Source organism: Camelus bactrianus, chromosome 21 (assembly GCF_048773025.1).
Source record: "Camelus bactrianus isolate YW-2024 breed Bactrian camel chromosome 21, ASM4877302v1, whole genome shotgun sequence".
Classification (NCBI taxonomy): Eukaryota; Metazoa; Chordata; class Mammalia; order Artiodactyla; family Camelidae; genus Camelus; species Camelus bactrianus.
In genome coordinates, this window is record NC_133559.1 from 15,442,735 (window position 1) to 15,457,152 (window position 14,418).

At 35.5% G+C, this 14,418-nt stretch overlaps 1 protein-coding gene across 2 annotated transcripts in view; it reads right to left on the reverse strand.

Annotated features, from left to right (window-relative positions):
- TMCO1 (transmembrane and coiled-coil domains 1) overlaps nucleotides 1-14,418 on the reverse strand; it is a 40,851-nt gene that overhangs the window by 10,672 nt on the left and 15,761 nt on the right. The window contains exons 4-6 of one of the 2 annotated variants that reach the window (XM_010953799.3): nucleotides 13,585-13,631; nucleotides 12,071-12,138; nucleotides 4,760-4,904 (exon numbers count right to left, since the gene is read on the reverse strand). In XM_010953799.3, the coding sequence (XP_010952101.1) occupies nucleotides 4,760-4,904; nucleotides 12,071-12,138; nucleotides 13,585-13,631 (260 nt within the window). The remainder of the gene's footprint in view (nucleotides 1-4,759; nucleotides 4,905-12,070; nucleotides 12,139-13,584; nucleotides 13,632-14,418) is intronic. The other variant, XM_045515852.2, reaches the window with a different exon arrangement.

Below are 14,418 nucleotides of genomic sequence, written 5' to 3' on the forward strand. Positions count from 1 at the left end.
GGCTGTACAATAATGTAAACTGTACTTCATGCCATAGAACTGTACAGTTGAAATGGTTAAAACAGTAAAGTTTATATCTATCTTATCATCATAAACAGAGATTAACAGCACTGGAATTACTGAATACAGGAAACCAGAAAGTAGTTTCTAGGCATAAGAGAGACTGCCTTGAGAATTCCTCAGGAAAACTGCTATCATGAGCAGTCAGCTGACAAGTTTAAACCTTGAGACTCTCCAGGCATGACACACACGTGTTCTGACCCACTCTTCCATATTCTTTCACTCTAGAGGTTCAGAACACACTGCTTAGCCTGCCCTGTATATTTAACACCAGCACATTCCAAAAGACCTGATTATCTAAACAAGGTGTGAAGAACGTAGGAGTGTCCCTAATTAAACACTTGCCACTGGATCTGAACAGACTTTCAAATTTCAGAGAGGAATTCAGCCAAGCACTCTAGAGAGAATACTCAGAGCAGGCTGCTGACAGGGATTCAGCAATTCAAACACACACCGCATTCAAGAACAATCATTCACCGCACTGCATTCTTTTCACCCTCTGGCTTCTTCAGTCTTTGAAAAAAGGGGTAGGCAACCTTTGATCTCAAATGAATCCATGTTTTTACGTTTCCCCTCACAAAAATCACGTAGTAGTTGGCAAAGTACAAGAGAGCAAAGAAAGAACAAATAAGGTACACTACTATCAGCGCCAAATGGGTCAACTCATGCCTTAAATGCGAGGCATGAAACCAGAAAGTTCTCAAAGAAAACAAGGGTGACTTTCTTTACAACTTTGGTGTAGAGAGGAACTTTCTAACCATGACTAAAAATCCAAAAGCCATAAAAGACTAATTAATCTGACCAAAAAAGAAAAAAAAACCCAGCAAATAAAATTTTGCCTGGACAAAAACCATTCTAAGTAAAACTGAAACACAAATAACCATTTGCAAAAATTATCTGCAACTTGCAGCATACAGAGAGGGCTAACAGCTAAAAATTAAGAAAAAGACCAACAACCCAAGAGAGAAATAGGCAAAAAGCATACAATCTCTCGACCACCAAAGAATGAAAAAATATATAAACAGCTCTCAGACAAATAGAGACGCTAGATGCAAATGCAAATTGAAACTACAATGAGATATCGATTCTTATCTATTAGATTGTTAAAACCCCAGAAGTCTGATAATTTCTATTGGAGGTTGGGGAAACCATGAATTTTTCATGCATAGCTCTAGGGAGTGAAAAATGGTAAAACCCCAATTTACCCAGTTTATAAGTTTATACTTTGGTGACGCATCCACTGTTTGTTTAACATGTGCTTTTCAGGTACATACTATGTACCATGCATAGGAACTATAACGGATATAAAGACAATTAAGAAATTACTACCTTAATACAGACCTGGAAGCTTATCTATGAGATTGTTAGGTGGTTTAAAGGGTGGGTTGGGACATACCTAGAAGCATAAAATAACCTTTGTGATACTGTTTTCTCTTTTTTGAAAGTTGCACGTGTCAGTAAGTAGATACATCAGTATTAAGTATTGTAATATTGAGGAGACTGTTTCAAACTATTTAAAAAAATTACTACCTTAAAAGAGTTGGAGAGGAAAGGAGAAGAAAATAGATGAAAATTAGAAGCAGACAAAAATAAACAAAAAATCCTGTAATATAAGGCAGAATATGAAAAATTGTGATGGAAACTTGAATCATTCTATTTAGTTCCCTCAACTTTACAACCCAAAACAAATAAAAAACCTAATTCATATGTTCTCCTAAAATTACTTTATGCTACAGTGCATATCTGAAACCAAGTGACCCATTTCCTTGCCTGAGAATGACCTCATTGAAGAAATCATAGTACAGTTTATAATCTGAAAGCCTCATATTTTGACTGTTCATGTCGCAGGTATCTATAGAGTCAACTGAGATGTAACCTAAGATCCTAAAAAGTAAACAAAACGACAAAACAAAACATGGAAAGAGCAAGCTGATAAGCATTTTAAATCAAAAAAAGAAGTACATATCCCCTAGTAACACTTCAAATGCTCAGGTGTTTCGACTGGATACAAGTTCATAATCCTCCAGTATAAAAACTAACAACCAATAAAGAACAGGTACAGAAACTATTTGCAGCTAATAAAACAAAAATTATAGAAATAGGTCATTTCAGTGATTTTCCGAAGATCTTTAATATCTCAGAATACCTACACTATAGCTCTATATATTCTTCTCTTATTAATATTGGTGCACGGAGCCAGGCAAGCAGAAGTGAAAAATGTGAGTATACATCCTCATTGGCTGCAAACAAACACATGGGATTCTTTTGTGTTTTTCTGCTGCCCCTTCCCTACCCCTGCCCTTTTTTGTATTCAATACGCAATTATTTCACTCAGCCCTACCAGTCTAGTATTTGTGGATGTTCCTACTTCACAGCGCATGGTGTACACTCTGGCCCTCAGGGGTTAGCATAGCTGGTCTGCTGCCTGTTTTACTGGAACACAGCCACACTCAGTCACTTGCATATTGTCCAGGACTGTTTTCATACTGTAATGGCAGCAGAGTTTGTGACAGTCTCTGCCTGAACCTTCAGGGATTAGCAGGCTATGGCTGGCCTGCTGCCTTCTTTTTTCCTTTTGTCAATAAAGTTTTACTGGAACACAGCCACACTCATTCATTTACATATTGTCTAGGGTGCTTTCATACTACAATGGCAGAGTTGAGTAGTTGTGATAGAAATTGTACGGCCTGAAAAATAAATACAAAAATATTTATTATCGAGATCCTTACAGAAAGTTTGCTGACCACCATGGTAAATGACCATGGCATTCCTGGTAAAATTAACTGCTAGACATATGCCTCACCAGACTTTCTGAAATAACTGGAAGGAGTTTAAAGACCAACTTGAGCTGAACTTTCTCAATGATCATTCTTAACATTTATTTCATTTAAAAAAACTCCAGTTTCAGATGGTGACTTCTAAGTACCAGTGTCCAGGGAGCAGTATAAATGGGGCATCTAAAATGACTACTGTAAAAAAAATAAATAATAAAATAATATAAAATAAAATGACTACTGTGAGCCATCACAAATAAAGCAGTAACATCTGCATGTAATTAAAATACAATTGCTCTTTGTCGCTTAAAATAGAAAGTATACATCACTGCATTTTATTAACATTTCGACCCCAGCTTCAATTTTAAAACTTCCTATTTAAATAATCAGATTTAAGAGCAATAGTCTACATATCAATGGACCTCTGTCAAACCAACAAAGAGATCTGTTGTCACTGTCTTGGCTTCCACCTTTGGATAAGCCAAAATGCTAAAGCATTTCACAAGGTGCAGTACACAGCTTGGCTACACAAGAATACAACTTCCTGGCGACATACCAACTTGAGGCCCCACAAAGTCCTCAAGCAGCAAGTCTTCTAACCAACCTACTCCTCTTTCCTCTATTCCCATCCTTCATTTGGTCACCAAAGCCGTAATGTGGGCGTCACCTTAGTTTCTCCTTCACATTAAATCAATCACTAAATTCTACTGGTTCCCCTCTATGTATTTCTCAACTTTGTCCCCTCCTTTTCATCCCTCTCATTGCTGTAATAGCTTAGAACATGATTTTTTGCTAGGCTACTACAACAGTCTTCTGACATTTCCACATCTGGGCATGTCCCTTTCACATTTATCCTTCAGAATGCAGTAGGCATCCCAAAATGATTCCAAAAAGCCTTGAAACTTAGTTGCATTTAATATGCAGAAGGTGGGAGGCACCCAGATAGAAGGGAGAGCAGTTCACAAAAAATGAGTGGCATGTGGAAACTGTCAGGCAGGTCAGAATGGCTGGAGTGCTGGATGAGATGGGAGATGAAGTATTAGGCAGTAAGAGCATGAAGATCTTTGAGAACTTCAGGCTATAATTCCATCTCCTACTTATTCCCACGTGCCAGACCAACCAAAACGCTGCTGTCACAGACAGTATTCAGAGGAAGAAGACGAAAGACAGCTGTGAAAGAATCACTTATGGAACAAACATTGAAAGAATCATGGTCATACTTAATGCGTGTGCCAACCTCCCCACTGCACTACCTGCTGAATGACAGTATGTTCAAAAGCTGAATAACGCCCTGGAACATAGAGTTCCTGAGCCAGTGCCTTTAACCCCTCTTACTTGCTAAAGTCCCATCTCAGAAGCCACTTCACTCTTTCAAACTTTCTGCCTGAATCTTCCCCTACTAACTGAATGTTACGTCTCTCTCCCAGGCTCTCACACCCCTATACGCCTCTATTCGCTCTCACTCTTTCACTACGAAAGTCTGATCATCATGTTGCTCAAATGTAAATTCCAGACTTTATCTCAACTGTGAACAACTTAGAGTCACCAAATCATTACGCTTACTTGTGTTCCTGAAGAGCCAAAAGGCACTGGTGTATAATAAAGGAGAAATGACAATAGGAAGACAAAATCCTACTCTACTTTTCTATTTAGATAATTGCATTAAAGAAGAAACTTGAGAGCTCTAAAAATAGGATGTGGAACCATGTTTGGTTTTATGGCTACTTCCCATCCCTAAGGATCAGTAATCTAGACCTATATACATTTAAGACAGCTTTAGATGATACACTGGAATTCTAAAATAAGCAACTGGAAGATCTCAGTAGCAGCAGGCAGACACTTTCAGTATGACAGAACCAAACACTAATTTAGGATAGAAGAGCAAGGAAGGACATATACATTAAATAGTGGATGTGGTCACTCACTTGTCTAATCGACATGGTACAGAGAATATACAGGAAGATGAAGGAACAGTCTGTGGTGTCATCCCCCAGCAGATTTCGATGAGACAGTCCTTGGATGTAGGAAAGTGGAGTGAAAGGGAGTTTTGCCACCACTCTACCATCAAATCTAAAAAGGAAAAAACAAAGAATTGTTATTTTTGGAAGACTGACAAGCTTCTTAGTTCCAGAGGAGAATCTGGGACAGAAATAGAACTTCAAGTCCCTTGATCTCTAAAAAACAAAGAAAAGGTGATATTCTGAAAAGAGACCTGGAGTACCAGAATGTACGGAAAGACCTAGATTTTTTCCATCGATCTTTTTCTAAACTAGTGGTTCTTAATTTTTTTCAGTATCAGGATTCCTTAACACTCTGAAAAATTATTGAAGACTCTAAAAAGGTTTTGTTTAGAGGTTATATCTATCAATATTTACTGTGTTAGAAATTAAGACTGAGAAATGTTAAAATATTTATCAACTCACTTAAAAGGTAGAAATATTCATTATAAGTATTTTTATTAAGAAAAACTATATCCCTATAGATCCAATACAATCTCTATCAAAATTCCACTTTTCACAAAAATGGAAAAAAACAATACTAAAACTCGTATGGAACCACAAGAGATCCTAAACTGGCAAAGCAATTTTGGGAAAGAACAAAGCTGCAGGCAACAACTTTTTGATTTCAAACTATATTACAAAGTTACAGTAAACAAACCAATATGATACTGGCATAAAAACAGGCATGCAGACTAATGGAGCAGAATGGAGAGTCCAGAAATAAACTCACACATATAGAATCAACTAACATTTGACAAACAAGCCAAGAAATACTCACAGGGGAAAAGGATAGTCTCTTTAAAAAACAGTGCTGGGTAAACTGAATATTCATAAGCAAAAGAATGATACTGGATCCCTATCATACACCACTCACAAAAATTAACTCAAAGTGGATTAAGGACTTATATATGAGACCTGAAACTGTAAAACAAAACAAAGAAGAAAACAAAGGAAAAGGCTCCTTGACACTGGTCTTGGCGATGATTTTTTGGATATGACACCAAGAGCATAAGCAACAAAAATCAACGAATGGGACTACATCAAACTAAAAAGCTTCTGCACAGCAGAAGAAACAACAAAATGAAAAGGCAAATTATGGAGTGGGAGAAAATATCTGCAAACCATATATTTGATAAGGGGTTAATATCCAAAATAGATAAGGAATTCGTACAATTCAAAAGAATAATAATCATCATCATCATCATCATAATCCAATTAAATAGAAGGTATTCTAAACAGAAGGGCAGAGGGAAAAAAAAGTGGGCAGAGGATCTGAATACATATTTCTCCAAACAAGACAAACAAATAGCCAAAAAGTACATGAAAAGGTGATCAACATTACTAATTATCAGGGAAATGCAAATCAAAATCACAATGAGATTTCACCTCATGCCTGTTAGAATGACTACGAACAAAAGAATAAGAGAAATCAAACGCTGGCAAGGATGTGAAGAAAACCCTTATGCACTGTTGGTGGGAATGTAAACTCGTACAGCTACTATGAAAAACAATATGGCTATTGCTCAAAAAATTAAAAACAGAACTATCATATGATCTAGCAATCTCATTTCCAAGTATACACCCAGAGGAGTTGAAATAAACTACTATCTCAAAGATATCGGCACTCCCTTGTCCCTGAAGTATCATTCATAACAGCCAAGATACAGAAACAACCTAAGTGTCCATTGACAGATGAATGGATAAAGAAAATGTGGTGTGTATATATATATACACTCCATGTACAATGGAGGTTTTTTCAGACATAAAAAATGGAAATCTTGCCATTTGTGGTAACACAGATGAAACCTCAGGGCATTATGCTAAGCGAAAAAGTCTGACAGAGAAAGACAAATACTGTATGATATCATTTATACGTGGAATCTGAAAAGGCTGAATTCATGGAAACATTTAGATTGGTGGTTCCAGAGGGTAGGGGGTGGGGGAAATAGGGAAACACTGGTCAAAGGGTACAAACTTTCAGTTTTAAGATGAGTAAGTTCTGGGGATCTAATGTACAGCCAAGTGGTTACAGTTAATACTGTATTATATACTTGAAAGTTGCTAAGAGAGTAAATTTTAAGTGTTCTCACCACAACAAAATGTTATTTACATGAGGTGAAGGATCTGTTAACTTTATTGTGGTCATCATTTTGCAATACATATGTGTATCAAATTATCACTCTGTACACCTTAAACATACACAATGTTCTATATTATATGTCAATTATATTTCAATAAAGCTGGAAAAAAGCTTTTAAAAAAAAGCTTATGTTCTGTAAGTTATTCATTTATGTGAAACTGAACACTTACTATACATGAGACCTTAAGGTAGCCACAAATATGAGGAAAAAAAAGTCAAATCAATTTTTCTAGGAGACTAGAAGTTTGCCATAGGAATAGCTTATGTGAACTGGTGTCTAACCTAATAATGAAGAGTTGGAGCGAGAAGGAAAAAGGTGTAAAGAGAGGGATGGCTTATAATAGGCCAACTATTTCTTTAAGCGCACTTTGTGCAGTTTCAGACGGCAGGACCACTGCTCATGAACAGGAGAACAAGGAAGCATATTTTGGCACATTAAAAGGAACCACTTTCAAACCCTAAAAACTACTCAGTAAAACTGTATAATCTAAGAAAACATCAAGCCCCTCATCATCGAAAATAATTAAAAAGAGGATGGAAAATTATCTGCTAGAGGTATTATTGGAGGGGTTTCTGTACTGACACAGAAATAATGGGTTAAACGACTTTTAAGATCTCCTCTGATTCTAAGATTATAATGTTTCAGCTTTATGGAAATGATGCAGGAAGAGAAGCCAAAGAGAAGTAAATCGCTAAAATCAGTGCCTTCTATTGCTTCTCTGGCAATCTGGGAGTTCAAGTCCTTCCTATCTTAGCCTAACCTGAAGCTTTTTTCTTGTCAACAAATTTTAAAACTAAAATAGATATTAGAGATAATGTATTCCAGTCTACAGATGGTAAAGGTGAAACTAAGAGAAATTATGCTGAAGAATGAATAGTTATTGTTCAATACAATCAAATACGTAGTAGACTTTTAATTTCACATGCCAGCTTATAAAAACAGAGATACAGCCTTTAACTTCCAGGTGCTTGCAGTAGTCTCAGACAAAAGAAGTATGCATTTTTTTAAATGTACGGGGCACAAAGACCAGAATAAAAACACGAACACAGTCCAGCAATTGTGCTCCTCGGTATCTATACAAAGGAGTCGGAAACTATGTTCATACAAAAACCTGCACACAGATGTTAACAGAAGCATTATTCACAACCGCCAACTGATGAACCTATAACGGCACCTCATTATCACCCAAAGTACACAGTTCACATTAGGGTTCACTCATGGGGTTTTGTTTTGTTTTGTTTCATTTTAATTGAAGTATAGTTGATTTACAATGTTACGTTAGTTTCAGTGTACAGCATAGTGATTCAGTTATACATATATATATTCTTTTTCATATTTTTCCATTATATGACTTTATTTACAAAACAGAAAGAGACTCATAGAAAACAAACTTATGGTTACCAAAGGAGAAAGCAGAGAAGGGATAAACTAGGAGTCTGGGATTAGCAGATAATAATTTGGGGTTTTAATAAATGTATAGCAACATGTGTCACTATTAAGTATCATACAGAATAGTTTTACCTTGAAAATTCTCTGTGCTCTGCTTATTCATCCCTCCCTCAAACCTAATCCTTGACATACACTGATCTTTTTACTGCCTCCATAGTTTTTGCCTTTTCTACGATGTCATATAGTTGCAATCAAACAGTATGTGGTCTCTTTAGGTTGACTTCTTTCACTCAGTAACATGCATTTACAGCTCCTCCCTATCTCTGCATAATCAATAGCCTATTTCTTTTTAGCAATGAATAATATTCCACTGTCCAGATGTACTACAGTTTGCTCGTTTACCTACTGAAGAACATCTTGGTTGCTTCTAAGTTTTGGCAATTAACAATAAAGCTGCCATAAACATCTGCGTGCATGTTTCTGAGTGGACATAAGTTTTCAACTCAATTGGGTCCACTTTCACTTCTTATTCTGTATTATTCCATATTGCTTCAATTTTTCAGAAGTTATTTGTTATCACTAGTATAAGAAAATCATTTTTTTAAACTTTGATTCTGATATACATTCCTGGTTGTGCTCTACTGCATAAGCTTTGGGACGCTACCTGATACACCATAAGCAAATCATTTCAAATCATCAGAGAAAATATATATTATTTATTCACTACCTGGTATTGACAATGGCTAAGAACTTTGTAAAGTTGGAAACTAAACACCAAAATAAATTACAGATGAAACAAAATTTAAATATAAAAAACAAAAAGTCGAAAAAAATTATATAATCTGGAATGAGAAAGGCATTATTTATATAACAGAAAAAAGAGTAATAGATTTGATATAAAAATTAATATTGTCTATATATCTCCAAAAAGAGTTTAATAATTTCAATACATAAAGAATTCTTGTAAATAAAAAAAGGAGGGAAGAACATGAACTAGAAATTTAGAAATGGAAAAATATAATAAGTATATGAAGAGATGCTAAATCTCATAAAAAATACAAATTTAAAAAAAATTACTTTTCAACTATTAGATTTTCAAAAATTAAACCGATACATAATTCCCAGTGATACCAAGCATACAGAGAAAAGCCGCTCACCAGCACTGAGGGCAATAATCTAAAAATATACATTAATAAAACTTTTGTGGAGAACAACTTCCATCAAAAATTTTACCCAAGCAACACTTCTAAGACATACCTGAGGGAAAAAAAAGTATATACTAGTGTATATAATTCCTGTGAATATTCTATGTAAAGATTATAGAAGTTAGGATACATCCATTCAATGTAATACAGACACTAAAAATGATTATGTAAGAGCTACAAGTACTGTATCTAAAAAAATTATCACAGGTAACTACAGCAGGTTACAAAACAACCATTTTGGGGTATAAAAACCAATATATACAAGCGTCTAAATGTTTGTATATAGACAGAAAAAGGACAAATCTTGAAGGACATGCACTCCTAACTGAGGAAGGCAGAGTGATATTCAGTTTATTTTTTTAGTGGAGGTACTGGGGAGTGAACCCAGGCTCTCACGCATGATAAGCACATGCTCTACCACTGAGCTACACCCCACGCCCTCTACTTTATAGTTTATACATTTATATACTATTGGAATTTTTCCAGCAAGAATGTATTACCTCAAAAATTGGAGGAAAAAAATGTGATAAAAGAGGTTCCATTAGGGGAAAAATATGACACTGGGAGAAAAATATAATTCAAGTAGATGTCCCTCCCATAGATCAGACTTTCATACCATAATATGTTCACAAATAATATTAAAAAAGGGAATCACATGAATATAAGGCAGCATTACTACTGTTAGAAATTGCCACCGTTCTTTCTTTTTTTTTAATTGAGGTATAGTTGATTTACAATATTACATAAGTTTCGAGTGTACAACACAGTGATTCACAATTTTTAAAGATTATACTCCATTTAGTTATTATAAAGTGCTGGCTATATTTCCCACAGGTATTTCTTAGTCAATTTCATTAGACTCCATCTGCACGTAAGACTAAGGAATAAAATCAAATGCTGAACTTTAAGCAAAGCAGGGATTCAAATCCGTTACCGTCATCACACAATAAAGCCAAGACCAACAGGAATAGCTACACACACACACACCACTAACTTATAAAAATATTATTCAAAAAATCAGACTATGAGAAAAATAAGAGGTAAAGCATCAAATTAAAAAAAATACATATATAGATGAGTACTTAACCAGCTGCACACTGCCCAGAATGTGACAAATTTAAGAATATTTGTTGTACCAATGGAACTTACTAGATAACTATAAAGTCTTTCAGTGTTTGGTCTACTTGGTAATCCATGGTGATATATACCCAAGAAATGAGAGAAAGCATGGCAGTGAAAAAGAATACTGAGTTTAGAATTTTAAGTTAGAAATTATGAGACTTCTGGATACTCTGGGGAAATTATTTAATCTCCCAAAGGTCTTTTTCCGCTCTAGAGGTCTATGATTTTAGTAATCGTTAGTTAACTGGAAATTCTGTATTAAAACCATTTTGGGCAGTCTCTCTAGTCCCTCACCTAGGTAAAAATAACCACTCCCTTCTTTCCCCTACTACACAGACAGACACACACACACACATACACACATACACACACACACATCTATTATAACATCCATTTATTTGTTTATCTGTCTTTTCTTCCCATAAAATTTTGATATTACTAAGGGCAGGAACACAGCTTACTTGTTATATCCTGATACCTAGCACAAGGCCTGGCACAAAGTAGCCCTTAACAGGTGGTGAGAGAAGGACAGACTGGAGGTGGGGGCAGGGGCTGAGTACCAGGAGAGGCAGAGGGACAGACAGAAATGAAGCAGGGAAGAACAGGAGAAAGGGAAGGAAAAGAGTGAGTGAGGACAATTCTAATAGGCGTGGGATAGTTCAGGTGAGCTTTGAAAGGTAATAAATGACTGCCTGTCGTCTCTGGATATCTTCCTAGCTTCTGTCAAGAGCAGGACCACAATTACTCAGGTCTGCAACATGCTAGTTTAGACAATAGTAATTTACCTTATCATTCAACAAAATTATAGTCGTTGAGACTATTTTAAGAGTCAAAACATCTTTATATGACTACCTTCATTCTGAAGCAGTATGCTCCTAAGTAACTTAAAACTCAGAGGAATATTAAATTATTTTTAGAGGCCCATAATACCTTAGCCTTTGCCTTATACATAAGGTATCCTCAATATTAAGAGGGTGAAAAAGTCATCATATAATTGTATTCTATCAAAATTTAACTTCCTTGATTTTGATAATTGGATCGAGGTTAAGTAAGAGAATATCCACATTCTTCGGAAATACAACTTTAGCAGTTACAGATAAAGGGGCATGAAGCCTACAACAAAATCTCGAATGATTAAGAAAAATATACAAATAATGTATGAATGAGTACATATATGATACGGAGAAACAGAGAAAAATAGAAAGAAATGAGGGCAAAATATTCACAATTGTGAATCTGGATAATGAATATACTGTTCTTGCAACTTTTCTATAAATTTGAAATATCAAAATAAAATATTACTAAAAAAGTTTAAAGCTCACATACACACACACACATAGAGCAATAGTTAGATTAAAAGGATACAAAAGGATACTCACATAGAATTAAACATTCCCATTAGGGCAGTAAAGCAAAAGCCAATTGCAAACATGGACTTCATTCGAACCTGGAAGGAGACCAACAAATTGTCATTTCACGTGAAAGACAAACCAGCACTAAAGCATACCCCAAAAGTTTTGGTTTCATGTCCTTTTTAAAAAGTGCTCCTTGGCAAAAAGCTATTTATTGGCTAACCCACCCTCTACCTCCAAGGCTTCCTCTCCTTGCTCCTTTCTGATGAATAGTATTGAGGTGACCATGTGACCCAATTCCAGCCAGTAAGTTATAAATACAAGTACTAGCCAGGACTTTTTAAAGGGACAAACTTGAATATATATATTCTTTAATTACATAAATTTAAACTGGCAGACATTTAAACATCTGTGATTAGAATTTTTTTTTTTTTTAACATTTTAAAGGGACAAACTTGGTCAGCATCCCTTTAGGCCTTCTGCCCGGTCTTCTTGCCCAGAATGAAGAATACGATGCCTGACACAAAAGCATCATCCAACAACCAAACGACTGTAAACTAAGGCAGGCCAGCCTGACTCCTTAATGACGTTACTGCGATGCCACCCAGCCCACGAGGACTACCGAGCCCTGCACTCCTTGAGCAAGTAGCAAAACCATTACATGTTTAAAATATTGTTTGTTAGATACCCTGTTACTTGCAGCTAACTTTTTTTCTTAATTACATATACCATAAAAATATAAACAAACCAAAGATCATAAAGATGTAAGATTAACAGTTTATCAGCAATTTTTATCCCTTGTTTCTGTAGTTTTCAAATCTGGTCTCATGAACATGTAGTGATTGTGAAAACAGAATAGCTTTTTTAAAAAAAATGCACTTCTAAATTATAATCTTTCTTAATAAATGTTTCGAGAAATAGAAGATAAAATAATACAGCAAAGGTCTCTCGGTAAGCAAAAGACAACTGTTGCACAGTTCACATGTCCTGTGTTAAATATCCAGAAATTAAGCAGAAAAATGAGTCAAGCCACATAATTAGCCTACCTATGCCTCAGAAAAATAGGCTTGAACAAACACTCCTCTTTATAAATAATGAGTAAACGGCTAATAAAATCACTTACACTTTATGATGTGCCTGGCCCTCAGAACAAAAGACTTCTTAAAGAGCAAAGGCCACAATGTAGGCCATCTATAATGCCAGGTCACCATAAAACCAAAGACTCAGCAATAATGTGAGGAAGAAAAAGCAAATAAGCTATTTCATTTGAAAACATAAAGGGAAGCTAATAAAAACTGTGTTAAAAGGGACAAATTATGACCTCTGAGACAGCCTAAAAAAGCTATTTATATTACCAACATGAAGCTTCAGCCCAGAAGCATATTTTCATGTCTACTTGGCCCAGGAACACTCATGACACTATAAACGGCCTGAATAAACTATAAATTTCTGAAAAGGTAAGTGCAGTGTACTTGATACAAATCAGGGTCTTTCGTTGAAAAACACATGGTTTATGATGAAGTTATATTTAGGACTCTTACCATTGATAGATCTCTGTTGTTATTCTTCAGTTTCTCTTCTTGCCTCTCTGCAAAGAATCAATGAACCGGTTAATACACATAGCGCTGAGCACAAAGCAGATGTTAAACTGTCACTGACTGTGACTACAAAAGCCCTCCGGCCTTGGTATCATTTAACAAGATAAGCTGCAAACCTGGAATACTGTATGCTTTGTACTAACAGAAAATTCAAATGCTGCAGAGCACCAAAAGATTTCATTTTAAATTAAAAATCTTTAAAGTTTAATTTTTTAAAAATTACCTCTAGTACTAAGTGTCTTAATTCTATACATTAAGATACACTCTTATATTACATCAATGGAAAATGTAACTATAATGACTGTACTTAGGTTTCAAATATTAATTACCCACTTCTCAAGTTTTTTCCCTCTTTCAGTTTCTTTGAGAGCAGAGTCTAAAAGTTAAAAGCCAATTAAGATGAACTTAAGATGCAAGTTCTTTCCTATTACAGTCTACTCAATTGAAAAATAAGCATAATTTCATAGTTCAGGCACTGAGAAAGCTAGGAAACTTGACAAATACCGCAAGGGAATTGTTATATACACTGAAGTCTCCGCTGTACATTAATGCCCTTAATTTACTGTACTCCATCAACATAAGGGACTTCATGGTTGTATCTATGAAGCAACTGAAGCCCAGCGAAGGAGAAGTGACTTCTCAGAGACCACCCAAGTCTTTTATGGCAAAGGCAGGACTAGAATCCAAGTTTCCCGACTCCTAAGCCAATGATCTCTATACATACTAGGCTACTGCTTTCTCTGATCATGTATTTTTATCACCAGGATCAATTTATTC